The sequence below is a fragment of the Oryzias melastigma genome, linkage group LG1 (assembly GCF_002922805.2).
Source record: "Oryzias melastigma strain HK-1 linkage group LG1, ASM292280v2, whole genome shotgun sequence".
Taxonomy (NCBI): Eukaryota; Metazoa; Chordata; class Actinopteri; order Beloniformes; family Adrianichthyidae; genus Oryzias; species Oryzias melastigma.
In genome coordinates, this window is record NC_050512.1 from 27,447,825 (window position 1) to 27,474,964 (window position 27,140).

At 37.0% G+C, this 27,140-nt stretch overlaps 1 protein-coding gene across 4 annotated transcripts in view; it reads left to right on the forward strand.

The window, feature by feature from the left end:
* Positions 1 to 27,140, forward strand: part of LOC112157392 (teneurin-3) — an 800,843-nt gene that overhangs the window by 716,007 nt on the left and 57,696 nt on the right. For all 4 annotated transcript variants that reach the window (XM_036213709.1, XM_024290091.2, XM_036213711.1 and 1 more), the window contains 8 exons: positions 828 to 854; positions 4,302 to 4,310; positions 8,549 to 8,695; positions 14,169 to 14,299; positions 14,418 to 14,506; positions 20,092 to 20,211; positions 23,054 to 23,186; positions 23,494 to 23,622. In XM_036213709.1, coding sequence (XP_036069602.1) covers positions 828 to 854; positions 4,302 to 4,310; positions 8,549 to 8,695; positions 14,169 to 14,299; positions 14,418 to 14,506; positions 20,092 to 20,211; positions 23,054 to 23,186; positions 23,494 to 23,622 — 785 coding nt within the window. The remainder of the gene's footprint in view (positions 1 to 827; positions 855 to 4,301; positions 4,311 to 8,548; positions 8,696 to 14,168; positions 14,300 to 14,417; positions 14,507 to 20,091; positions 20,212 to 23,053; positions 23,187 to 23,493; positions 23,623 to 27,140) is intronic.

Below are 27,140 nucleotides of genomic sequence, written 5' to 3' on the forward strand. Positions count from 1 at the left end.
AAAACCTAGTAGCTGTGTTTCCACTGACATTACACAAATTGGATTTGTGATAATAAATTTGCCTAATTTAAACACGACAATTAAAAAAAATTACATTTATTGGATAAAAGATTTTGATCAAAACATCAATGGAAAGACTCTTTTCAAATGAAAAGAGTCACGTGACCGACAACCAGATACCAGAAGAGGTCTTGCAGCATCACACAGCTCATTAAAATGTTGAGCTTGTCATGCTGAATTGTTGGATCCATGATTTCCTAAAATCGCTCCCTCACAGCTCGCCACTCCATGGCCTAAACAAGGCGCAGACGTCTCCTTTGATAGATGATGATGAGCACATCAGTTGGTTTAATGGAAACTAATTGCAGAAGTGTGTTTTCTGGAGTATAAATAGTTTAACGGAAATGCAGTTACTGATAGTCTTTGGGGAAAAATATTTTTGTTTCAAAAAATAGCTGACAATTAATACAAATTTATTTTGGATTCATATTTCTTATTCATACCTTTACCATTTTTTTCTGATTAATTTGAGTTGGTGAGACACTTGGACCAAATGGAAGTCAGGTTTCATTTCACATTTTCACCTCATGATTGACGTCACCCAAATCTCACCTAAAAGTCACACATCAGGTGTCAGCTTTTGTGACTCCAGTGGATTTTTGAGAAGATTTGAGACATTTTTGATGAAGGTGGTGTTGAATTATATGTCTTTTCTTCTCTTTTCTGTCTATTTTTTCTCTTGACCCCATTGGCCTTTTTTCTGAACTAAATTGTCTTCTTTCGTATTTCTCTTTCCTTTTTGTGATTTCTTTTCTTCCCTCACAAAGCTCACAATCCGGACATTAGAGTTAAAGGTACTGTACTGTTTTGTCGACTTCACTTCATCGTAAGCTATTCTTCCTCCATTATTTGCTTTTTTATTTCTTGGAACTGTGGCTGCGTCTGTTGTATTTACTTTACCTGTTATGAATTATTTACTGTTTTGATTTATATGCAGAGTAATTGTTTTTTTCCATCTCTTTATTATTGTCTGTTTTAATCATCTCTCTTTAAAATGACCCTAATACTGGACAAAGGCTTTATTTTGCTGTTTCCTTTCAGGTGAAGGAGGAGAGTATTTTCTGTTCTTTCTATTTTTTTATTTATGTTTTATTAATTGTCTTATATTTGCATTTTTATGAGCTTTTGAGCGCTTCCCTTAACCATATCATCAATAAATTAGGGCTTTTGTTTATTTTTTTTCTCTTTTTTCATTTTTTGCAGCATTCATTAGACAGCAGAAGGTCTTGTTTGTGTATCAGAACAAAATTGGAGGGTAGTACTATAATTGTTTTTTATGATAATAGTTAGAAAAAACAAACGAGCAATATGAAATTTTTATCTCAGTGACTGTATATGAAAACTGGACCGTGTGAGTGTGACATCACCCATAGAAAATGGCTTCCGTCAACGAAATGAAGTCAATTTTGTTGCCATTTCTCTAGAATATTGATGCCGCCATGTTGGAACCGGACGACATTAGTAAGTAGTTATTGGTTTGAGGTTTCTATGGTAACCACGCTTACCAATTAGGAGTGAGCTTGTTGAAAGGCCACTCCCCTACCACTTTAACGCAGGTTATGCAAAATCTTTTCAAACATTTGACATAAGACCACCTACTTTTATTGAGGCATCTGATTGGCCATTTCATAACTTGAATAACTTAAACTCCAGAAAACATAATAAAAAAAAAAGAATTATCAAGAACTTGTTAAAAAAATTGTAACAGAGCAAGAACGGTTATTCTGACAAATAGAATGACTTTTAATTTCTTTATAGAAGTCTATAGGATTTTGGCTTTTTCGGAGCCGGTGGGCACTTCCTGTTTGGAACGCCAGGAGGGAGAAGTCACTCAGTCCAATTTTCATATACAGTCAATGGGTGTGACACAACAATATACCTGCAAAATAAAGAAAAGACACAATTCTGACTGATAGCTATGCATCAAAGTCTTTACCAGGTTTAGATGAATTTGAATACAAAGTTCTCAAAACTTTTCTATTTTTTTCATAAAAGAAAGATTTACAAATCCACTTTTAAACTTCAAAAAGATTGGCAAAGTTCAGCTAAACCAACAAAGACCATCAAGATTGAGACAATTATTTTTTCCATCTTTTTAAATCATTTGTTCTGTCAACAAAAAGTGAACTTTTTAAATTTGTTTTGTGTCGCTTTGTCACAACGCTGCTCCAACAGGCTTTCAGAATTAAATATCAAAAATAAATTGCACTTTGGGAGAACATAAAAAAAAACTGTCTCAATCAGCCCGTGGCTTTCAAAAAGAGATTAAAAATATGTTTTCACCTTTTTGGAGTGATAGCAATAAAAGTTCAATCTGTGCAAAACAAAAACACATTTGTGGGAGGTCAGTCTTATCACGGCGTTAGCGACTGCAGCACTTTGTGTTTTCTGCAGATCTTTCTAAAACAATAGCTGTCAAAAACAAACTGCAAAAGAACAAAAAAAATACATTTTTACAAGTTTATTAATGTAAATATTAAAAAAGTATAATGTCAAATATCATGTTACAAAACATTTTGTTTCTAAAAGCTGAGACCATATTTACACAAAGCAAATCTAGTAGAAAAACATCTTTCTTTAGCTGCAAATGTTTTTTTTTTTCTTTTACTGAGATGCCATCAGTCATCTTGCTGGTAGGTTTGGGGTTAAGCTAATATCTCTTCATCTTTACAGTGAGACTGTTTCCATGCGCACCAATTATCCTATCGTCAAGTTATCAGACTTTAGTTTCAAGTGACATGTAGACAGAATAATCCAATATCCTTTATCTGATACCAACAGTAATCTGATAACGAGACACCGGATTAAATCAAACTTTATTATAATAAATCGCTTTTCATGCTTTGAGTTCTACAATTAAAAACTAACAGACAAATAAAGTAGAATTAAAAGGGTAGCCACCAAAATTTTAATTCAAACCAACTCTCCCCTTAGCTTTCTCTCTTAGCTTTTTGTGGGCAAATAAACACAGTTAATGTTGCTTCGTTAATTCTGGTCGTGGTTTACCCTGTTATGAGTGTGGAGTTGAAGTTTCCTACACTTATTTTTAGCTTTCAGATCTACATTTTTATGTTTTTGCTTATCTTGAACTCATGTCAGATCGTGCTGTCATGCGATTCATTTATCGTGACTTGTTACTAAAGAATCTAATTATTCCCACTTATTTATAACCCACTAATTGCTGCTTTAAGCCGAATTTTAAGTTTTTTTTCATTAAAATTTGTGACATTGTGATCAAAATACAACTAATACGTAGCTTAATTAAGTTTTTTTTAGCTATAACTTTACTTTTTTTTCAATTAAAAAAAATAAGAAAAACAAAACAAAAAACAACAGTTCCAAATCTCTTCATTTATTATATTGAAAAACAGTAGGAACATTTATCTGAGCAATCCAAAAAATTTTGACTGCGAACTTCGTATTAATACCTTATAATACATATGTTGGCATACATTATTACAACAGGAAGACAATAGAAAATAGTTATTTCATAGTTTCCTTTAACCTGTAAATTCAAAACAACCCTTAGAACAAATTCCACAGAAACCATAAATTATAAAAAGATATTAAATAGTCTCATCCGTAAATGTGTTTCAGGTGTGTTTAAACAAAATTTGGGAGTGAATATTATTCCCAAAAGGTCCATTTGGGCTTTGTATTATTGTTTCACAAGTTTCCAGCAGTGCAAAATACTCAAATGATGCTACTAGTCTTTAATTGTACCCCTGTCATTTATATGGCTTTCCTAAAAAGTTGTTTTGAATCCCAAAAATTCAGCTGGAGTCTCTGTCATGGCTGTGCAGATTGCTGCCTGAATTATTTGTGGCATCTTTAACACTGCATTGCCATGAAAAGTATATATTTTTAGCTGTTTTTAATATAATTTTACACTAATTACTTTTTATATAACATATGGTTTAAATTTGGTAGATAATGAGCTGTAGTCTGTTAGAGTTTTCATACATATTTTTTTTGTTTTTCTAAGTTTTTTTGGCCCTTTTTTTCTGTTTTTTGAGTATCCAAGTGTGAATTAAGACAGATCTGAATTCATTAACTGCTATGTCTGTTTCCATCCACTTGATTTAACCCCCAGCTCTTCCTTCCTTTTTCCTACCTCCTTTGGCTGCCATCTTTCATCTTTCCATCACAGAAAATATATTTGGCAGTGCTGCTTTGTTTTCACTTTACTTTTTTTCCCTAATTTTCCTCCCTCTCTCCCTCTTGCCCTCTCCTATTCTCAGGATATAAAGGTAATTCCAGACAAAGATGTAAAAAAGGCCTCACTGTCCCAGAATACAACTTCACACTGTTTTACTTTGACTTCTGATTCATTCCATTTCGCTTCAGTTTTCCAGTATCTTTACTTTTTGATTTTGTTTGGATTTGTTTTGTTTCACTTCACATGTTGGAGTCTTTCTTAGCGCTTAGTGTATCTGGTATTTGTCTTTTTGTCTTATTATTCTATTTCTGCTTTTTTTCTTTAAAACGTTTTTCCTTGTGGTTCCATCACGCCTGTCCTTGTTGCTGATTTACACACAAACATAGACGATAACGATGAATATGCACCCAAAAAGCAAACAGAACACACAGACAAAGATACAGTCAATCACAAACAAAGGTGTGTGACTTCTGTTCTGTCCTGCATCCACGAGCCTGATATCTTTGTGTGTTATTGTAGCCAGCTGCTCCCCCTTCTGTTTTCTGTCCTCCCTGTCCTCCTCACCTCCACTTCTGCTTCCAGATCTTGTTCTGTCACTCCAGCTGGGCTTTGCTTTGGTCTGACAGTCACTGTTTATTGACCAGTCCGTATTATTGCCAATATCACTGTCTATTCTGTGATTGAGGAATGCCACCCTGAGGTATAAAGTATAGTCTTTGGAGGCCAACAAAGTGCAAACCTCCCCGACCTCCCTATACTTTGTGCTCTTGTCTTCTTGTTTGACTGTTGTGTTTTCACATGGATTTTACCCGTAGAACCATTTTCTAGTAGATAAATTAAACTTCCTTTTGGATTGAACATGCAGTTCCTGCGAGTTCAATCAGTTAAAAAATTTTCACATCTTAAAAATGTTTTCTTTAAAGACCCACTCCAATGAAAATAAAGTTTAGGGGGTTTTAACTTGTTCTTGTGGCATTTTTCGGATGATGGATGACATATGAAAAGAAAATTAAGTTTAAAGTATATATATTTTTTATTCAAGTGTTTATTCAAGTGGTGTGCCCTGGAGGTGTGACGTAGAAGCTACTACGGCAAGCCGCAGGCTCCCTTCTCGAGACGACTAGATCCATGTACGTCTTTGTTTTCCTCGTCTTAATTTAGCAGGAGAGCATGTAAACTCATAGGTGTGAGGGAATGCGATTGCTCTACGCCAACAGCCTGGACCACAACTCAGAAGCAAATCTAAAATGATCTACTGCCGCTCTGCAGAAACTATATCCTGGAAAACGAAAGAGCTTTTTTGTTTTTTTTCTAAAAACAACATAATCATACCGTATTTTCTACACTATGAGGTGCACCGTCAATGAATGGTCTTTTTTCGAACTTATGTCATAGATGAGGCTGTACTATAAGTGAGACAAAATCAGAGATAATTCCATCAGACTTTAACTGCGTTCACAGTAATTCTAGAACTTGTTTGTAATACGCTACACGTTAGCCACTTCAGAAATGTTAGCATCTTTAAAATTCCCAACGTAGTTGGAAATGTCTAAAAAAAACAGACAGATGACACTGAAACAAATGTTACTGTGACTACATTAACTCCAAAAAAAAAAAAACGCTCTGACATTAGCTGCATTAGCGTATTTACAATAATATCCAATCTTGGTAGTAACACATAACAAAAACATAGTTCAACATTGATAAACGTTAGCCGCATTAGCATAAATACAATAACATCCAGCTTTGTTACTACACATTAAAAACACAGTTAAACACCGCTACACGTTAGCCGGGTCAACGTATCCACAATAATATCCAACCTTGTTAATAACACATAAAAATAAAACACCAGCTGCGTTAGCGTATCTGCAAAAATATCCAACTTTTTTTGTAGCACATTAAAAAACCACAGTTCAACATTGCTACATGTTAGGTGCATTAGCGTATTTACAATAATATCCAATCTTGGTAGTAACACATAACAAAAACACAGTTCAACATCGCTAAACGTTAGCTGCATTAGCATATTCAGGAATAATGTCCAACCTTAGTACCACATAAAAAACGCACTCCGACACCTCTACACATTAGCTGCGTTAGCATATCCACAATAATACCTAACCTTGTTAATAACGCATAAAAGAACAGTTCAACATTGTTACTTGTTAGCCGCGTCAGCGTATTCACAATAATATCCAACCTTCTTTGCAACCCATGAAAAAAAGTAAAACAAAGTCTGACACCTCTAAACGTTAACCCTGCTACCCTTACCAAATATAAGTATACTCAAGCTTGTTTTAAGTATACTTTTTTAAAACTAATTTTAAGATAGTATACTTTTGGTTTACTTTACAAGTTCATGTTTACAAATTCATAAATTTGTGTTAAGTATATCTGGATTATACTTGGAATTATGCTACAAGTCTAAATATATTTACTCTATTTTTGTTCCTGTCCTTAAACATTTACTTACACAGCATTAAAAGTGGAGTAGATGTAGTTCCAGCATATTAAAAACGTATTTTAAAACACTAATCAGCAGAAGTGTATTACTTGTAAACTAAAAGCAAACCTTAAAAGCTACATTACAAATACTTCAAAGAGTACTTTGATAAACTAAAAGTTTATTGCCAGTAGACTAATAGTATACTAGAATGGGTATTTTAAGTATACTTCTAAGAATCATTTTATAAACTTAAAGCTAATTTAGCCCCAATAAGTATACTTGTTAGGAAACTTCCAATATACTTTTTACTTGCTACATTGGGGAAAAATACTTTTTTATACTTAAGTGTACTAAAAGCATTTGCTTGAAGTATACTTATTTTTGATAAATAAGATAACTAATAATTTAGGCTTTTATTTGCACCAAATAGTGCAGAAAATAGGATAATTAAAAGACCACTGGGAACACTTTTTAAACAAATAACTCAAAAAAGGATTGGAGTGGGCCTTTAAAACTTCTTTTGTTTTTTTTATCTCTTTGTCTTCCGATATCTTTTTTTTTATCCATAACAAAGACTTCCTTTTATGTCACAGATGCCAAAAAAGCTGATGTCGGAGGTTCATGTGAAACTACAACACAAGTGCATTTCACCAAAGGCAGACTGTCTGTCTCAGTCTTTGTCTCTTTAATTGTGGGTTTATGTACTGATCTGTCATATTTGTTGATCGGTCTTTCAGTCTGACTGAAGAGAGGTTCATTACACACAGTGACTTTTTACACATCAGTATTTAACCACACTGGGTTTTTGAAGTCAGGTCTGGTTTTTCATACTGAAGCTGCTGACTGACAAATCTGTTGAAATTCAGACACTTTAGTGGGAAAAACACATCTCCTGGATTTTTTTTTTTTTTCTGAAGATGAAAAACAAGCTTCCTAACTTATCTGTAGAGTTCTGTGTCCTGTGCTATCATCTCCAAGATCTGAAGTCTTAGACATGATCAGAAGACTCTGGCTTTAATTCAACATCCCCACAAAGTTGGCTGTTTTTGAGTCTTTAGGGGGGAAACATTCGTCAATTCACGCTGTGTTCACACAGAGAGGAAAACTGCATTTCTGCCTCATGTTGCGACTGAACTAATAAACTGTTTCCTTTTTAATCAGACAGTCTAATTGATCAGATATGCATCAATTTTAAGAAGCATTTCTGTCAACATAACAGCCTCTGCTGCCCGGAGGCCCTCAATGACCATTTTATTCAGTTTGTTTGTTTGTTTTTTCATTGTCTTATCCTTCTTTAAGACTATAAGGACCAGTCCATATGGGAACTGTTTACATGGGATGTTCTCCCTTCTTTCCTTAAAAGCCAAAGTGGCATAAATGAGTTTGTCCAGACGCAAGTATGGATTATGCTTTTATTTCCAGACCTCACTTACATTTTTTGTTCTGATTCATCCCGTTTTTGATGCAATAAATGACTTTATTGTGTGGAACAAAGCCACTCTGCTGTTGGTAAATCCGTTAAAGAACCTTTTAAAAATCCAACGGCCCTCTGGGACAGAGTTAAGAGGCTGCTAACTCCATTGTTGATGTCTGCCATCTGAGAATTACTGTCTCAAGATTCTTTTGATACTTAAAAAAAAATATATATTTATTACAATAAACAGAACTTTTAACAGTGAAAATGAAGACATATCTTACGTAAATCCCAAAATAAAATAAACAGATGTCAGCGCTCCAGTAGGAAATGAATGTCACCTAACTTCAAGACTGTTTGTCCACTGATGCCCACTCCACACAAAGTTGGCTTTGCATGTCCCTGTCCCTCTGAGTCCCGTAGCTCCACCGTCTCCAATCCTGCCCTCTGTGTCCTCTTTGTCCAGAGGGTTGTCCAGGTCTCTGCAACAACAACGGGCGGTGCACTTTGGAAGCCAGCGGGTGGCACTGCATCTGCCAGTCAGGATGGAGAGGGGCTGGCTGTCACGTTCCCATGGAAACTCTTTGTACCGACGGCAAGGACAATGAAGGAGGTAGGCTGGTGTGATTTATAAGCGTGTTTACACGTATGTTTGGTATTCCAAGCCTGCTCTCCACTTCTGCACAAATCCACGAGCTTCCCTGCTGTGGAAGTGTCTCTCTGTAGCTCAAACACAGGCCGGCCGCTTTAATTCATTTGTTGAGGCTGTAAATGAAGACGGGCAGGACACACAGAGCTGCAGCCTCATCGCTGCCTGTCTTCTCTGGTTCAGACAAGTAAAGTCTGGCTTTCATCCCACTATAACTCAGAGTCACTCTCAAAATGTATAAAAACAGTTTGAACAGAAACTTTTTTATGCCCAGAACTACATTCTTTGAAGCTAAAACATTTTATTTTTTCTTCACTCTTTCTTTTTCATTTTGTAAATGAAAAAAATCAAAATCATTCACAACATTAGGGCTGGATTTCGGAAATCAATTCAACAATTTGAATAGATTTTCCCTTATAGGATTTACAATTGATTTATAAAAATCTATGGATCTCTTCCTTTTTAAGTCTCTGCTCAACCAATTGGTGGAGCACATTAAAAAAAAAACATATTTTGAAAAACATGGATTGTGTGTACGAGTCACCCAAGGCAATACGCAACGGAGGAAAAAATTGTTTTCATTGATTATTTTCTTGGTGGGTTTGTTGGAGGGTTAAAGTAATTTCTTGGGTTACTTCTGGTAAAAAAAAAAAAACAACTCTTTAGTTTGCTCTGTTTTAGAAAAAAAAATACAATTTTAAAGAGAGTAACACATAGTGAATAAAAAAAAGATTTTGGAATTCAAATTTGAAAAATAAATTAAATCTAAATTGAGTTAAATCTTAAATTTGTCATAATAGAACTTTATTGATGCCACAAAGAAGTATTACCCTGTTACCGTTGCTCTATTAAAAGAGCAGATAGGTAATAATTGCACAAAAAATACACATAAAAATTATTAACGTCAATTATTATTGTCTAGTACCACTTTGAGAAGTTATAGTGTCTAATTGGTGACAGGAATAAATTTCAGGTGTTTTGTTGTTGGGAAGTGCTCCTTCCTGCAGGGAGGTCTTAAAGTTTCTGACTGAAGGAGCTCCTTGGTTCCTCTGAGGTTTCATGCAGTGGATAAAAATGACGAAGACGATTGACCACAGGAGATTCCAGTCTCCATTACATCCTCCTTTCACCCACCACAGGTTTGAGCCGTATTCACACCAGTCGATGCCGCCCTAAAATGTCCTTTGACACACCCCAGATACGTGTGGTCGGAGCTACCACCAATGTTTATCTGGACTTCATTTGTAGCCACATCATGGAAAACATGGATGATGTTGAGCTTGAGTTTATATGTTTTGGAGAGCTCTACAGATGCGCCAGCAAGCACCTCGCCGTATCTAGGTCCACCATGACATTCAAACGTCACCATTTACTGCAGAAGCTTCGCCTGGATGACAGCAGTTTTAAATGTTGCTTCCATCTGTCTGTGGTCCAGTTTGAAGAATTTCTGTCCCGCATGAACACCAAGAGGGAAAAATAAAAATAAAACTGGACAGTCTTTTTATTATTGCGTTACGTCCTGCTGCTTTTACTTAATCTTTTTCCCTCCAGTCCTTCTGCTCACCTGGGAGGTGTGGCCAATGTACCTTAATTGGCGCCTGCTGGCTATTTAAGACAGAGGAGGCCACGCCAAGGCAGGCAGGGAGCAGAGCAACAGGCCTCTTTGTCCTCTGCAGTCTTAGAATGCTGGGTTTTGTTGTTTTAGTTTGGGGGGGTCTTAGTTTGCAGGCTTTGTTTATTTGTTTTCTTAAGGTAGTTTTGGCAAGGCAGCCCTTAGCGGAGAGCTGCTGACTGGTTCAGCAGTCACCTTGACTTATTTTATGTTTGGTCAAGGTTCCAACTCCCTTTGGTTTGTCTTTAGTTTTAACCAATACACAAGTTGTTTTTCCCTTTTGCTTTTCAGAACACAGTTTTTTGTTTCCCTAATTTAATAAACTGTATTCCTTTTTTTCTAACTGGTGTCTAGTTTTTGTTATGGTTCCATTTTTGGTTTTCCCCCTAGACTTTTCTTGATGAAAAAGAATACAATCATCATAAAAGAACTTGCTCGTTCACTACGCTGTCCCCTGGCGGCTGGCTAGCGTAGCGGCTCGATCACTCCAGCTCCATCAGCTCTATGACAGACTAGCGACCTGTCCAGAGTGTATCCCACCGAACAGTAGCTTCAAAAGTCTGGCAACCCCGCAGCCCCAGTGGGTTAAGAAAATAGATGGAAGTTCAGGACAAAAATGCTCGCATCGAGCAGCCATATTGGATTTTTTTCTACCCGTTGATTGAGTCACTGGAAACGTCACGTACTCTAAACCGAGTCCCTGCGCCGAACGACCAAATTGTGACATATGACCTCAGATTGTGTGGCTGTACATAGTCTTAACAATGGCGTCCGCTCTGAATGCTGCATAATGTTTTACTCCAAACATTTAGAGCTTAAAAATAAAAAGTCTTCATAATTTCCCATTTTAACTCAGATATTAACAGCATAGCCAATATAATTTAGACTAACAGTCCATTTCCTGTCTTTATTATAAAGTTTTTGTTGGTCAGTGTTTGTGCGTTGTCAACTTGCGCACTTGTGTTAACCCCCATTCTACATCCCCTAATTGGAATCCACACAGCTGAATCCGATCTAATCCTGTGGGATCCTGAGGGCAACACTCTTCCTCACTTCCCTCTGAAGCCCACACATTAGCAGTGCAAGACGTCTCACAGAAGTCAAATTTACCTTCAGAAACACGGATTGAAGTGTGTAACATTTTACCTCGTTTAAGAAACATCACAGCTGCTGTGAGACTGCGTCTACCTGCTGTGGGTGTAAAGTTAATGCACTTAAAAAGTGCAGCTGCTGAATGAAGGCAGAACATTCCTGCTGCACCTTGATGTGACAGCGATGCTGAGGTGTTGTCAAAACATTCATCTTTGAGGAGCTCCGGTTGAGCTTGTAGAGCAAAAAGACGACTCTGATTCCACCACGAGGAGCACAAACAAATCTGCTTCAGCGAGTTTCCGAAGGGAAAAACCAAAATATTGGAACTGAAGAAAATGACATTGGGTTGTTTGGGGACAGAAGTTGCTTTCGGAATAATTCTCCAGGCTGCAGAGTCAAACTCAGGACTTGGTTTAATGGAGCTGTGGTTAACTGGAAATATGGGAAGCAGACAGACGACAGCAGAGAAAAGAAAATAAGTAGGAGCCTTTGTGTGTGGGGGTGTGTGTGAATTTAACGTCAGTCCCTGATGCCTGTTCACCAGATGTACGCTGGTTTTTAACTATAAGAGACAAGTGGTAGCAGAAATTTTTATTACCCAGAATACCCACTCCATCTGCCGCCACATTCTTCTTTTAAACTCCTTATTTTTCATCTTCTGCTCTTATTTCCATTTGGTTTCTCCACCTTTCATTCATGCTCCTCATCATGTACACAGCAGCTCTTCGTCCCTTTGGACTGGATTCTTTTTGGCAGCATCTAACAAATGCACACCCCCTTAAATTAATCCCACTGCTTCCCTTCTCTGTTTGTCTTTTAGCTGCCTTTAGAAAAATACGAGTCAATGCAAACTGTTCTGGTTTCTATAGACCCACGCCGATTAAAATAGTGTTTTTTATGTTTTTTTTAACATGCTTTTGTGGCATTTTACTGATGATAGGCACAAGATCACAATTGTAGTTCTAAGTATTTCTTTATTCAAATTCGTCATAAATAAAAATGCAGTTCAAAGGGAGATTATTTATGGCGTAGAAAATACGATGGGCGGACCACTAGCTCCGTGCTCCACTCAAAGGCAGATTTCTAATGAACTCCTGCTGCTATGCAGAAACTTTCTCTTGGAAAACAACTCAGGTTCTTGATTTTGGCTAAAAATAGCACAATCATTACTAAAAGACCGCTTTTAGAATAGATCAAAAGAAGATCGGAGTGGGTCTTTATAATAGATAAACTATTCCATAGATTCAATTGTGACCGGAAGTCCCCCCGTATTGATGAAAAAAAAAAAGATTTTGTTTGCAAAGAAAAACTTTGGTATAATGTTTGATCTTTTATAAGTTAAAGGCTCATTATATTATCTTATGCTGCACAACATTGGTTAATAGCTGCCTAGGACTGCACAGAGCATCTTTTACTTTGAAAAAAGGTTGAGCTTCTGTCAAATGTAAAAACAAACAAAAAAATCACATTTTGAGAGATTCTAGAGTTCTCTTTTTTAATTTTTGCTTTTGTTTGTGCCAAAAAATATACATAATTCATATTTATTATAAAAAAATAAATAAATAAGCTCCTGAATGGAAATCCAAACTTCTTAAAAGCTAAAGTAATATTATGCGGCTCCTTCCCGGTTTGGATTAGGAGAAAACGAGCCCAAATAGATCTTTTACTGTTTAAGGTTGCCGACCCCAGGCCTATACTATATCCAACATTACAAAAGTTACTTCTCTTAGCTTTTCATTTACAAGTCAGAAACGTCCTGCAGACGTCTTTGGGGCGCCCTGGTACCTCGTGCTCTTCAAATTCCAGATCGGACTCTTGGTCAAGAGTGTGAAGCTCCACAATAAAAGTTTGGAGGCTGTTTGTTTGTTTGTATGCGCGGAGATGCGTTAGAACCCTGAGGAACACCAGCTCTAGGATGATGTTGTCAAATGGGCGGCGCCCTTGAGATCAAGTCGTTTTACTTCCGGGTATGAAAAGAGTTCACAAAAATAAGTCATATTTCTTGAATAATTTGTTTTTAGTGTTCCAACGGTAATATATGATTAAATAAATGGATATAGTTTACTTTATAGTTTATTCTGAACACTTTTGAGTTTGGGTAATTTGTATAATTTCCTCTTCCGGCCAATGATGTCAGACGCCATCTTGTCTGCAGCCAGATATATAATTTACAATATTACTTTTGTTATTTTTTATGCTTAAGGAAGTTTGTATTGATGATTGGTAAATCTTTGTGAAATATGAGACTAATATTGACTCAAAAATGTGGGGTGGCATGTTCCCACCGTAACTCCACCCCAGAGTCCTTGTATGCAAAAAAAAAATGTTTTTTTTTTTCTAAACAAAGGTGAAACATCTATTAATAAAATGGTGAATTATGACAATAAATAACAGAAATTCTGTTTTTTTTTATCTGTAAAATACAATACTTTTTTTTAAAAGAAACTGATGAAAATTTGTTTTTGTTTTTTTTTACGAAAAACAAGTTGATTTAGATATTTCATGTTTCCACTCCAGCCTTAGATTTCTCAGCTGGATTTCTCTGGCTATTGTGATACAAATAAAACCCGGACATGCAGAAGCTTCAACACAACAGGCAACTTTTACCTTTAGTCCAAAAAGTTATGTTTAGTTATTAATGTTTCATCCTATTTAAAATGATTTAGACCCTTTTAGACTATACTTTTTTTTCAGATCAGCTTAATCATTTTCCGTTTTTCCTTCTTTTGTCAGACGGTTTGGCCGACTGCATGGATCCCGACTGCTGTCTGCAGCCGTCCTGTCAGAACCAGCAGTACTGCAAAGGGTCACCTGACCCGGCAGAGGTTCTGAGCCAGTCTCCATCCTCTCTGGCTCCTCAGCAGGTAAGCGCTACGGACAAAAAAAAAGAAAAGCAAGAAAGTGACAGTCGAGACATGGATTTTTATATCATTTTTGAACAGTAGAATCCATCTCCATGTTTATCTTCTTTATCTTCTCCAGGCTGCCAGGTCATTCTTTCAGCGCATTCATTTTCTAGTCGGCCCTGAATCTACTCACGTCATCAGTGGAGACAGCCCATTCAATAAAAGGTAATCCCCTCTTTCTCTTTTTGTCTTCAGAACAAATTTAGTTATTCAGCGTCTGCAGTAATACCTTGTCTTAACTTTTGTCATCATAATCCTCCACATAACTCCGTCTTTATGGTGGAATCCTGGCTTCTCTTGTTCTCTCTTTGCTCATTTGAGTGTCTCTGACAGTCAAACACTTTGTTAATTGCTGAGTTTAAATTGGTTGTTAATCTGAACGTGTCTGGTTGTGTGTCTGTTTGTGTTATTTCTCTGGCATGCACTGTTTGTCACCCAGCGTCAACACCGACAGGCTTCGGAGCCCACATCTCACACTGGTGTCTGCACAGAGCGACATCTAGAGTCAAAAAATAAATATTTATTTATGTGAAGTAAATAAACAAAAAAGTAATTACTGATGCTATCGCGCTGCTTCATTTAAATGATAGAGATTCAACCTTGATGGATATTGCTTCTTTGTGGTTAAAGCTTGATGAAAAATTATGCAACCTGAAAATTTGTCAATCGCTGCACAAAGACTTTTATGATGTTTAATATAATTATTAATGAATATAGTCGCATCTTCTGATGAGATGAAAATTATTTCCCAAATGGTGCAACAGCTGCTGCTATACATCTAGCACAGGGGAGCCGCACTTCATAACTTACGCCATGATAATAATAAGGTATTCTTCTTTGTTCCAAGACATAAAAAGCAATCTGGGAAAAATGCTTTCTGTGTTAAAGGGTAATCAAACACTAAATCAACTTTGTTTGGCTGTTGACCTCTATAAATGGGGCTTTAAAAGAGCTGTCTGCTGCCATAATTTTTTACAATTTAAAACAAATTTGTTTAATTCCTGAAATTATAGTCAAAAACAATCTGTGTGCTGCCCCCTACAGGAATAAATGGGGTATTACAATTGAATTTTATGATTGGTCAACTGGTGTAAGTCCCATGTCATTTAAGAAGTTTCACGTCATCATGCTCTGCAGCTCCAGTATAGAAGCTCCACCCATCTTTCATTTTGTAACATTCGGTCGCTATCGTGTTAGCTTTAGCATGGCTCGTAGGCGTATTGCCTTCGGTCGTCAAAAATCTACTGGGTTGCACAACTTTCCAGTGGACTTGGAAGCTAGGCAACAGTGGTTGAGTGCAGTTGGTAGTGAATCCAGCAAACTCTGTCCTGGTGATGGATTTCCAATGAACGTTTCACTCTGGATTGTTTGTTTAATACGTTAGCCTTCATTAGCTTATAATGCTAGCATCATTTTACCACTGAGACACAGGTCCCCTTCAGTCTGGACGATGAGCGCTGGCCATGGGAGAAGTGGGGAAGAAGAATCCTCATCCTCCTCAGAAAGTTCTGTGAAGATACTGGCATCACTTTGTTCAGTATCAGTCTCCATATTGAAGACAAATAGTGACATCAAGCTAACCTCACTGTCAATCACAGATTCAAACCACACCTCCCCGCTCCCCCTTTTTTTATTTTTTATTTTTTGCATTTTTAAAAATGCAAAAACATCAACATATTGGACACCACTAATCTAGCATAATAATTATAAACTATGTGAAAAGTTTTTGAAATAAATGTATAATTTTCTGGCTTTTTTATATGCTCAAAAGTTTATTTTGTGTCCAAATGACATTTTTCCTTGAAATGTAATATTACGATCAAACTAAATCTACATTTTCAATAAATGTAGGGTTCACCAACGTCTTAATGAGTTGTTTGTCCCCCCATCTCTTTCTAAAAGCTCTTTGTACTCACATCTGCCTCAAAGATGAAAGAAAAGACAGACAGAAAAGCAGAAGTTAGTGCTGCTTACAAGAAAGAGTTACGGTTGCTGTCCTGTGCAACCGTTTTGCTTTTGTCACTTTTTATGCCAGAATGAATGTTTCATAACAGCAGAGGGCCACAGTCCTGTAATAAAAACGTCCACCATTTCCATAATAGACTGGGCCTCCAACCTCATAATAAAATGGATTTATGTGTGTATGTGTGTGTGTAATAGTGAGGGGAAATGAGTGAGGGAGGCAGGTTAGTTAAAATGGCACATAAAGAAGAAGAAAATCTAATGTTGTAGATTCCATTTTTCCCCTAAATGTTCATAAAAACTCCAGGAACATTACGGCGGTTCTAAACTCTATGGCACACCCTGGAAAAGGGAAGTCATTCCGAATGAATTAGTATTTTTGCCCAAACAGTGGCATAAAAACTAGGGATAAGGAGTTTCCGAACACTCGGATATTTCCAATATATTCCCAAAAATATAAGCATTAATGTTTGTAACATCCAATATCACTAACTTCCAATCTTTTTAAATTAAATGCCACGTGTTTAAAAAACTCTTCAGAAATTGTAATTAATGCCTTTAAATGTCGTATAATGTTGGATTTTAAAAATATAAACTAATTAAATTTAATATAAACACTAACCCTATGTCTTAGTGTCACTGGAAATAAATAAATCTTCAAAGTAAGATGCTAGCAAAGCTTTTCATTTTCAAAGTAAAAGCATCAAATGCTTTTTGGAGATTAGAAAAAAAGAGACTGAAGGTCAGTTTACTGGAATAATTATAGAAAAAAAAACAATGTTGTCTTAAATATATAAAAAATAGTTATAAATAGAAGGGAAAAAATAGGCTAAAAGAAGGTTCTGCAACCTTCAACAGTTAGAGAGCCTTTCTGGCGGACCCCAGTAGGAGCCACAAAGTCTTTTTTTCACCCTTTACAAAAAAGAAGACACTGGTTTGTATTTATAGTATTGCCACTATTATGTTAAACCTTAATATATTTGCTTTTTCAAGCATAAATAAAACAGAAATATTAGAGAAAATAGCCTTTTTTTCGAAATATGAAATAGTTTCTAATTCTTTTGAGGTCTACATGACTCTCTTTCAAAATAAAAGACCTCCTGGAGATCATCTCAATGCAGGGAATGTAGTAGAAGGAGCCGCAGGTTAGAGACCCCTGGGCTAAAATATAGCAAATATGGATTTAGGAATATTGTGAAAGTCTTATAAACAATTTCCTCTAAAGTTAGTCGTCTTTATTGAAGATTTATGTGTCTTAATTTACTATTTTCTTTTCATCAATGTACTTCAACTGTAATAAGCAAAAAATTTGAGGATGAAAAAATTGGAGAACACTTTAAGAATTTGTTGCTAAATGATCCAAAAGAGCATTGACATTTTTATGTTTTGTTTACACTGAAGTTAAGCAGGAAGTTGTTCGAAAAAACGTTTGAGTGTGGCAATGTCTAAATTAAATTCTTTCTTTATTTAAAAATATTTGTGTTTTTATCTTTTATGTTAATTCTGATCTCCTGCCCTAAATTAAGGTATAAATTATAATTCAATACATATTTTTCTCACTTTTATGGATTTAGTAAAAAGACGTACATATTCAGACATATCCAATAGAAATAGAATTGCAAAGCGATTTATTGAATCAAATTGGATTACTACCTCAGTAACGAGCGGCGGCTCTAACAAAATCCCTAATATCATCTAATTTGATTAAATTTGAAATTAAAAAATCTTCATAAATAAATTGTTTTTCTAGATCAGTTTTTTCGGTCTTGAATTAACACATCAATGTGAGCAGAAGCAAATGAGAAGCATGTAGAAATGTTTTTATACCATTTCTATAACGAGGTTAATTGATTCTGGTCAATTAAATTTACTGTCTGAACCTTTTGTCAGAGCATCTGCTGTTTTTATCTTCCATAATTGTTTAAGACAACAATCTCCACACAGCTTTGTGTTTTCACATCTTCCTTTATTTATTTATGCTCCTGCTAAGATTGTGATTTATTTAAGCGATTTAAAGGAAGTGACAGTGAAGCTCTGGCTGAGACGAACGATCAGATGTGTGGTTGATATGTTATTTGCACGTTTTCTCACCAAAGGAAATGGAAAAAGTTATTTTTTGTGTTTTCAAACCTTACATTGAAGACCCACTCCAATTAAAATGTAGTTTTTGGTGTCTTGAACATCTTCCTTTTTCTGACGATGGGGGAAAATTAAGCAAAAATTGCATTTCTGAGTATAGCAAATAGATCCATGTACGTCTTTACTGTACAGCTGGACAGTTCCAATATTGCTCACCATTTCTTCACACCAGTAGTGAATGTTGGAGATTTGAAGGACTGTATTTTAGCAGGAGAAAGTGTAAACAAAGGGATGATGGGAAGTCAGGGTGGACTTACTCCACACCAACAGTCTCGCCCACAACTCAGGAAATTTTCTGTATAAACTACTGCCGCTCTGCAGAAGTTATGTCATAGAAAATGACACCGTTTTTTTTTTATTTTGTCTGAAAACAGCTTAATAATAGTTTCACACTTTGACAACAAAAGATGATTGGAGCAGGACTTTAAATGCATAAAGATTAATAACTAAATTTAGCTAGAAAAGTTGCATTACATGCAATAATGCTAGTGTGAATACTTTTTGCTGAAAGTAGTCACTGAAGATGCTGAAGCTTTTTGCTGAAAATTGAAAATTTACTTTAATTACTAAAGGGATTTTCAGAAACTGTAAAAGCTATTTGCAAAATGTTAAATTTTCTAAAAGACTGGAAACTTCGTTAAATAACGATGAAAGAGTGCTGAAATCTACCTAAAGTTCTAAAAAATCTTTTAGTAAAATTGCTTAAAAATCCATTATACATGCATATTTGGCAAAAATATTTAACGTTTTTCTTAAAAATGAACTGAACACCAAATTAGCCTGAAAAAACCTTAGTAGATGCCAAAAAAAGCTAGCATTTTGCTTGAAAACTAGCTAAACCCCAAAATAGCTTGAAATTCCTCAGTAAACTAAAGTAGTCAAAACTTTAGCATGTTGCTAAAATAGAAGCTAAACACTAAATAATTCTCCAAAACCCCAGTAGATAAGAAACTATCCAAAAATGTTAGCATGTTGCTAAAATATTAGGTCAATCCAAATTTTTTGAAAATTACTATAAAAGATGAAAACATAGCCATGAATATATTTAAAGGCTTATTGCTAATTTACTTAAAATAATGAAATTTAAAGACTTTCTCATTCATTTCCTATGGGGCATATTTACTCAATATTTCAAAAACTATAAAGTTTATGAAAACTAAAAATACAAGCAGTAATGTTCTGAATGTTTTGATAACAAGATTGCTGAAATCGCTGAAAGTGTGATTGAGTTTTAAAAATATACAGAAAGAAGCAGGAAAATCACTATTGTTTGAATGCTTTGTAAGCATTCACACTATAAATCATGTAATTTATATTTCAGTTATTAATGTTTAGTCTTGGTGAAAACAAAAGCAAATTTCTGTTCTTTAAAAATGAAGTGCATAGATCGAAACAGATCTCAGGAAAATGGGCACAAAGTTAATAAAAGTATAATTAAAGCTACATATGAAAATATAGAAGTCATAAATGGAACATTGAGTGTGTGTCTATGGTGTGTGTGTATTAAATTATGACGTTTTATAAAGCATTTGACTGAAAGTTTTCTGTTCTCCATAGTTAATCAAAGATGAGGATTCTTTTCCTTGATTCTATATCTACTGTATTTTTAATGAAAAAACTCACACTCTCCACCGCCTGTGTTTCCCCAGCTTGGTGTCGATAATCCGAGGCCAGGTCCTCACCTCTGATGGAACACCTCTGATTGGAGTCAACGTGACATTTGTCCACTACCCCGACCACGGATACACCATAACGCGCAAGGATGGCATGTATGTAGCAAATACTCACGACTACACAACACACGTTAACTGCTAACAACACTTTTTATGAAGAGTAGGAGGTGAGCTGCAGGTAAAATACGTGGCTAATTTAGACCGGCATGAGGAAAAAAGTTTGATCTGTTTTTATCCTGAAAGAGTCACCCAGCATGGAGGTCTATTGTTGGTTGAGATGGCGCTCACTTTTATTTTTTTTTTTACGTACATAGTTTGTGCAGAAAATATTGATAAAACTTTTTTATTTACTCTAATTGTCACATTTACATTTTAAAGATGAAAAAAAATCAGGAATTGTTTTATTCTTTTGTAAAATAAAAGTAAAAATTAAAAATAAAAATAAAAAAATTCCCCTAATGTTTTTGTTGGTGACATGCCAGCTCTAGGAGGACATCATGAAGTGGGTGGAGCGAAAGGCGGAGCCTCAGAGATCAAATCGTTTTGAGAAAAACCATCCGATGGTCATAACATTTTAACTAATTCTCAAAATGTGATTACCTCCTTCCAATTACAAATGCTGCCACAAGCCGAATTTGTATAAACTTGCATTTATCTCACCACATGGTGCCATTTTGTTATTTGTGACCATAGCCTAAAGCATAATACTTGCTCCATGCATGAGGCAACAGTAAAATATTTATTTACATTTTTGGTTAGTTACTAAATTGTTTATCTGTTTCCTTAAAGCGGAAATGATTCATTTAAATATTAATTTATGTTGATTGTGACATAAATGGCATCACTTAAAGAGGAGTTGTTGTGTTACTTCCTGTCCTTTTTTTACGCTTTCCTTCATTTGAAGGGCAGGTTCTGGTGCCACCCACATGGTGTCGTGTCTCAGAGGACGCCGCTATAATAAACACATAATTATAAAAAAAAAAGTGTATGCATCCATCAGCGTGGTCAGTGTTATTAAAATTGGCTGGTCCTCTCACACATCGCCTTAAAACTTCCAGACGCGCCTGCCTCTGCAGCGTGGTAGCTCACAACTCTTTTTGTCCGATGACAGCCGCCCAAACCGCATGGCCGACCAGCTGAACACTGAATGTATCAGCTCACCGCAGAGGAGCCGCCGCCGCCGCTGCTGCACCATTTCTGCTCACTTGGCTGAGTCGATACAATCAAGTGTGACACTTTAAAATGTAGCAGAACAATAACAGTGTGTCAAGCCATATGTGCTACTCATCAAGTGTGCGTGACGTGTGGTGATTACAGTCCAAGTCTGCAGATTTACACTCAAACTGTGTTCAAACTGCCTGAAGCTTAACAAGCAGCCGTCTGTCAAGCAAAGAGCCGCAAAGAAGTGTTGCTTTCTCACAATCACAGCATTATTGTTGTGGGAAAAAAGACATGAAAAAAGCTGAAATTGTCAAGCAAATGAGGATCAAATTTCGATACATCCTTGTTTTCTCTGCTTACAAGAATTGGAATTTTGTTACTCAGAAGAGTGAAGTTCTGCTGGAGGAAAATTAGAGAAACAATTTCAACACACCGGCTTATCCTAGCATCTGTTTTTATCCATAAATGAGTTTTTGATTTTGTTTTAAGACTTTAAATGATGTACCGTGATGCTGTAGTGCGTTGCCGTGACGCCACACTCTGCTTGTTAGTATGGTGTGAATACTGGCCTCTTACTGACCGTGTAAGACGTGTTGGTGATACATAAATGCCTAAAGGATCCTCACACAAACCACGCTCTGATTTCTTAATTTCCTTGTTTCTAACAATATGCGCACAATCACGTGAACTGCACTATTAGGCTTCTTGCAGAGCTCGCAGGACTTGGGGGGTTGAAAAGATGAAAAATCCCTCTGACGCACCTACTTCAGCTTCAGCCTACTTGAGCTACGTTCAAACTGAGTCCAGCAACTTGCATTCAAGTGGCCACTTTCAACGAAAAATCTGTGTAAACGATCGTAAACCCACATTTTGGGCTTCCACATTCAAAACTCTCGCGCTCACACTTCGCTACACAAGTTTTTAAGTCCATTCTTGGTCTGTTTGTACAAATATTCATTGAACACACGCTGAAAGTTCAACCAGCTGAACTTACAACTGTTAGAACGCCAAACAGCTGACCGATCAGGGACTCAGATTGGGTAGTGACGCATGGATTGTGTCCTTTATTAAAAACACAGAAGTGCTTTTTTGTCCAGCCTGAATTATGTAACTTTAAATTCTTTATATATCGGAGTAGAGCTGTGAAGGAAAGAGCCTGAAGCAAAGAAAAATTAAATTGGGATATTTAATTTGGCAATATTTGTATCAATATTCTGGTACAGACCTGGAATACATCGCGATATGTATTGTATCGTGAGACATGCATTGCGATGTGTATTGTACCGCCAGACTCTTACTAATACACACTCCTATCCGGATGCAGGTCAGGCCTGAACACCACGGCCGCATATAGCGCGTTCTTCCCGGTGTGAATACAGTGTATGTACCCATAAAAAATAAAAAATGCATGAACATATTACATCTATGGGGCATATCGAGTGGTCTACGACCATGATGTTTTGTATAGGCCACCTACGTGACCTCCCATACCCACCCAGAAGGGCAGTTGTGACTAAGGCTTTAGCAGAGCAGCTGTACTTTCTTAAAACTGGATCTGGTCATTCCAAAGACACCAAAGCTCGCCTACTTGGCTCTCAGGGACTGGATTGGTGCATTATAACTCAAAACGGTTCTATCATCACTCATAAAACAGTACTTATCTTTAAATGTCATATGAACAGCTCATCGAGCGCAACATATTTGTGTCTGTAGGAGAAGGAAATTAGCAGGCGACAGTCTTTTGATCTATTCTTGTTTGCCTCTGATGTCCTTGCAGGTTTGATCTCCTGGCCAACGGAGGGGCATCTTTGACGCTCAGCTTTGAGCGTGCGCCGTTCCTCACTCAGTACAGGACGGTGTGGGTGCCGTGGAACGTCTTTTATGTGATGGACACACTGGTCATGAAGAAGGTGAGTGGTGGCACCAGGTTCTGAAAGCAGCGTTTTATCGGCTTAAGAACTGCTAAGAGTTTACTGCAGCAAATTCCAGTCACTTCAAACACAGACTCTTTTTGACATTTACAGACTGAACATGCCACAAAGTGAATAAAGCCGCTATTAGTCAGTTACCATACAAAGCAGCGTGACATTTTCCATTAAATGCTTTATTTGCTTGAGTTGTAATTAAATGGTGCTCACCGTGATCTTGGTGGCACTTTAAATTTCCCAAAAGGGAAATCAGTGAATGGAGCTGACGGGTTTTGTCTGTCAATTCTAGGAGGAGAACGACATCCCAAGCTGTGACCTGAGCGGCTTCATCCGGCCCAGTCCCGTCATCGTCGCTTCCCCGCTGTCCACTTTTTACCGAAGTTCACTTGAGGATGGACCCATCGTACCTGAAACTCAGGTATGCTATAAATGATTAATTGTGTTGCTGACCGTTGAAGCCAGGTCACTGGGGTATTTTTGTCCCCAGAAAGGGTCACCTGAACAAATTAGTGACTGTGTATTCCAAAAAAAATGATTCATAAAGCTTTTTTAATGAATTTAACTGTTATATGTTGAATTGGAGGCTGTACTGTAGCATAGTGGATAGTGCTCTCGTCTCTTAGCGAGAAGATCCTGGTTCCTGGTTCGAATCCCAGCCGGGACCTTTCTGTGTGGAGTTACATGGGCCCCCCAGCTTCCTCCCATATAGGGTTGGGCATCAATTGGATTTTATTCAGTTCCACTGCGAAAGTGGTTCTTTGTTTTTGTTTTTGGTACCTAATCAGTGCTAATTTCGATACTTCAGTAATAAAAAACAATCCCTACATCTCCCTAAATCAACACATTCTCATTCCCAAGTCGTCACGTATTGACGCATGGTTAAGACCTCCACGTCAAAAATTGGTGTTTGGGGTGGCGTAGATTTTTTTTGGCTCCCCAACCATTGGTCGGTCCCTCTTTCGCTGCACAGCAAATTGGCTGCTTGTCAAAAATGTGACACCATTGAGAGATCAGGTTTATTTATTGTGAAGAAAATCCTTCAAATATTTTCTCGTTATCAGGGCTTTTATCTCACTTGGGGGGGGTCTGGATGACAGCCGCTTCCGTGGTGTTTCTGTGTCTCTGTGACTGAGTTTGAAGGCTGTTAACCCGAGAGGGGGAAAATAGGGGACCTTTTTTATAATTGTCTCAACGAAAATAAGAACAACATCACAGTTCTCTAGACTCGAGCAGGCTGCCCTCGCTTACCGCAGCGGCTGTCTGTCTGCCGGCGCGTGGAGGGAGCGAGCCCCGCTGAAGTGCGGGAGGCTGGCTGCAGCCTGAGAACCAAATTTCGGTGCCCAAACCTACTGCAAAAGTCCTAAAACATGCTTCCCAGTTTAACTGGTGACTATAAATTGCCCCTAGGTGTGGCCACTTGTTCTGGGTATTCCTGGCTTTTGCTCGATAGCTCCTGGGTTGGTTCAAGCAACCCTCAACAGGATTCAGCGAGAAGATGGATGGATGCTGAATTTAACAGAATGAGTTCTAGAACTGAGATTCTGTGACTTGCAGACTGTATTGAATACATTTTGATTTGGCTCACGCCATTTCACAAACTGAGGCAGGGTCTGCATCTCGCCAACATGGGAACCACTTCCTTTACGCAGCCCCACACCTGCAGAAGGTTCTGATGAAATGTATATTGGACCACAATCTGGTTTTGGGAATAAAAAAAAGATTAGTGGGGAAGGTTAAACAAGAGAGTTACTGTGTGCTTGAGTTTAAAAGCTCATTAGAGCTCCTGGAACCAGCTTTTGAACAGGGGCTGGTTTTTGGCCGGGGAGAGAATCAGCATGAAGCATTTCTAATACTTGACTGTATGATTTAAGAGGATCAGTGTGTGGTTTTTTTTCTTTCCTGAAGCACCAGAACATCTTTACATTAATGTGAAGTTGCTGTAGGGTTTCAAAGAACAGTTGGAGTGTATTTTTAGACTTGGAAACGGCTGTATCCCTTGTTGTGCTCTACAGAAAGTTGCTTGAGGAGTGTGGGGATCTTAACCATAGGCTATTTGAAGGGCGCTCAGCCAGAGTGAGGGCTTGCTATAGATTGCTGACAGTAAGTGAATAATTTCCAGTGGGTGTTAGAAGATTTTTGTCTCCAATTTCAAGCCAAGAGTCTGAGAGTTTCCAGTTTGGTCATCGTATGTGGGTGTTTTTGAAGAAAAAAAGAATGTAAAACCACACCTTATGAACAGTTCTAACTGCCTGTGAACGCATCGATGTTTTTCCCTCAACAAACTACGAGCTCACCATGGAGAAATGATGTAATTGCATTTACATGGCACCGTTCTATCTTTGTGTTGTGCTGAATATGTGAGAAGGAAAGGCTGGATGGAGCTCAGAGGGTGTGTGGGTGCGAGACAAACAGTTTGAAGGAAATACAGCAAAAAGCAGAGGTGTGTTGACACAATTTGTTTTTTTTTTTGTTGTTGTCACATTGTGTTAACTCGTCCTCAAAGGAAATAAAGCAGATGACAAATTCCAGGTGTGTTTCTTTATGCTCCGTAATTGTTTTTTTTTTATTTGCCAAGTGTGCGCAAGAAAGGGATTTGTGCGTTAAAGGAGGGCGTGTGTGGAAAGTGTGTGTGCGTGACCATTCGGGTTCAGATGAAAGGCAAGCGAAACGAAAGCAGCTTCGTTGCTTTTGCAGAGCCGAGTCCATTAGAGGGAAGGGCAGTGAAAAGGGCAGCCTTAAAGGGAATGTAATGGATATGTAATGAACGCTAAATGCCCAGCTAATGAAAAGGCAGTTGTGCAGCTGAAAAGCACTAGAACAGTCCAGCGATTTAATCCCAAGAGACTTTTATTTTTCTTATCAAAACTGCCTTTTTCTATGCTTTTAATGTCTTCTTTGAGCATGTCTTCGTCAAATGTGTTCATCGCCGTTGTCAAATTGAGTTACGGTCTGTAAAACCATTCTACTTTTCACTGTTATCATCTCTGTTTATCATAAAGACTTGTGTCGTTTAGCGTGGAATTGTTACGTGTTCAAACGTTAGATATTTTTGCTTTAAAATAAGAGCCGAAAAAGTTAATGCAGGACTGTTCAAAGTGTGGGATACAAAAAACACATTTAAACAAGAACACAGAAGCTCTCTGGGGGCTGAAACAAGGACGGATGCCTGAGGGCTTCACTGTAAAGGAGATGCCAACATTCAATTGTACTGTCTCACTTCTTTAGAAAGAAGTGTCCTATAACTGAGGTCTGTAGAAAATCTGTTTGAGTTAAAGACCCACTCCAATGAAAATCATATTTCTGCTGTTTTTAACATGTTCTTGTTCTTTTTTTCATGATGGATGGCATTTATAAAGAAATGTGTGAATGCTTTGTAGCCTTCATTCAGCTTGTTCAGGACATTACTGCTTGTATTTTTTTTATTTAAATTTTTTTTACATATTGAGCAAAATATCCCCCATGGATATGAATAAGAAAGTCTTCAAATGTCAAAACAACGAACGTTTAAGTATATTCATACTATCTTTTTGTCTTTTATAATAATTTTAAAAAATTAGAGTTTACCAAATATATTAGCAACATGCTAACGTTTTTGGCTAATTTGTTATCTAATGGGATTTTTTAGGCTAATTTAGAGTTTAGCTTTTATTTTAGCAATTAATATATATATAAATTTAAATCACATTTAAGTTCAAACTGCGCAAAAAATAAAAAAAACCTTTATAAGTATAAAAGTAAACACTCTTCTGCGTCTGTGTTTGGGATCTGAGTCAAAGTGGACCTGTTCGTGGTGTTTCTCATAAAATCCACATAAAATCTGCTTTTAAGAGAAACAAGTCAAGTTGTCGCACAATAAACCTGAAGAAAGGCCACTTGTTTTATAGCAGCCAGACTCAATTACCATCTTTTACCGTCCTCTCAGACGGCAGCAGTTTC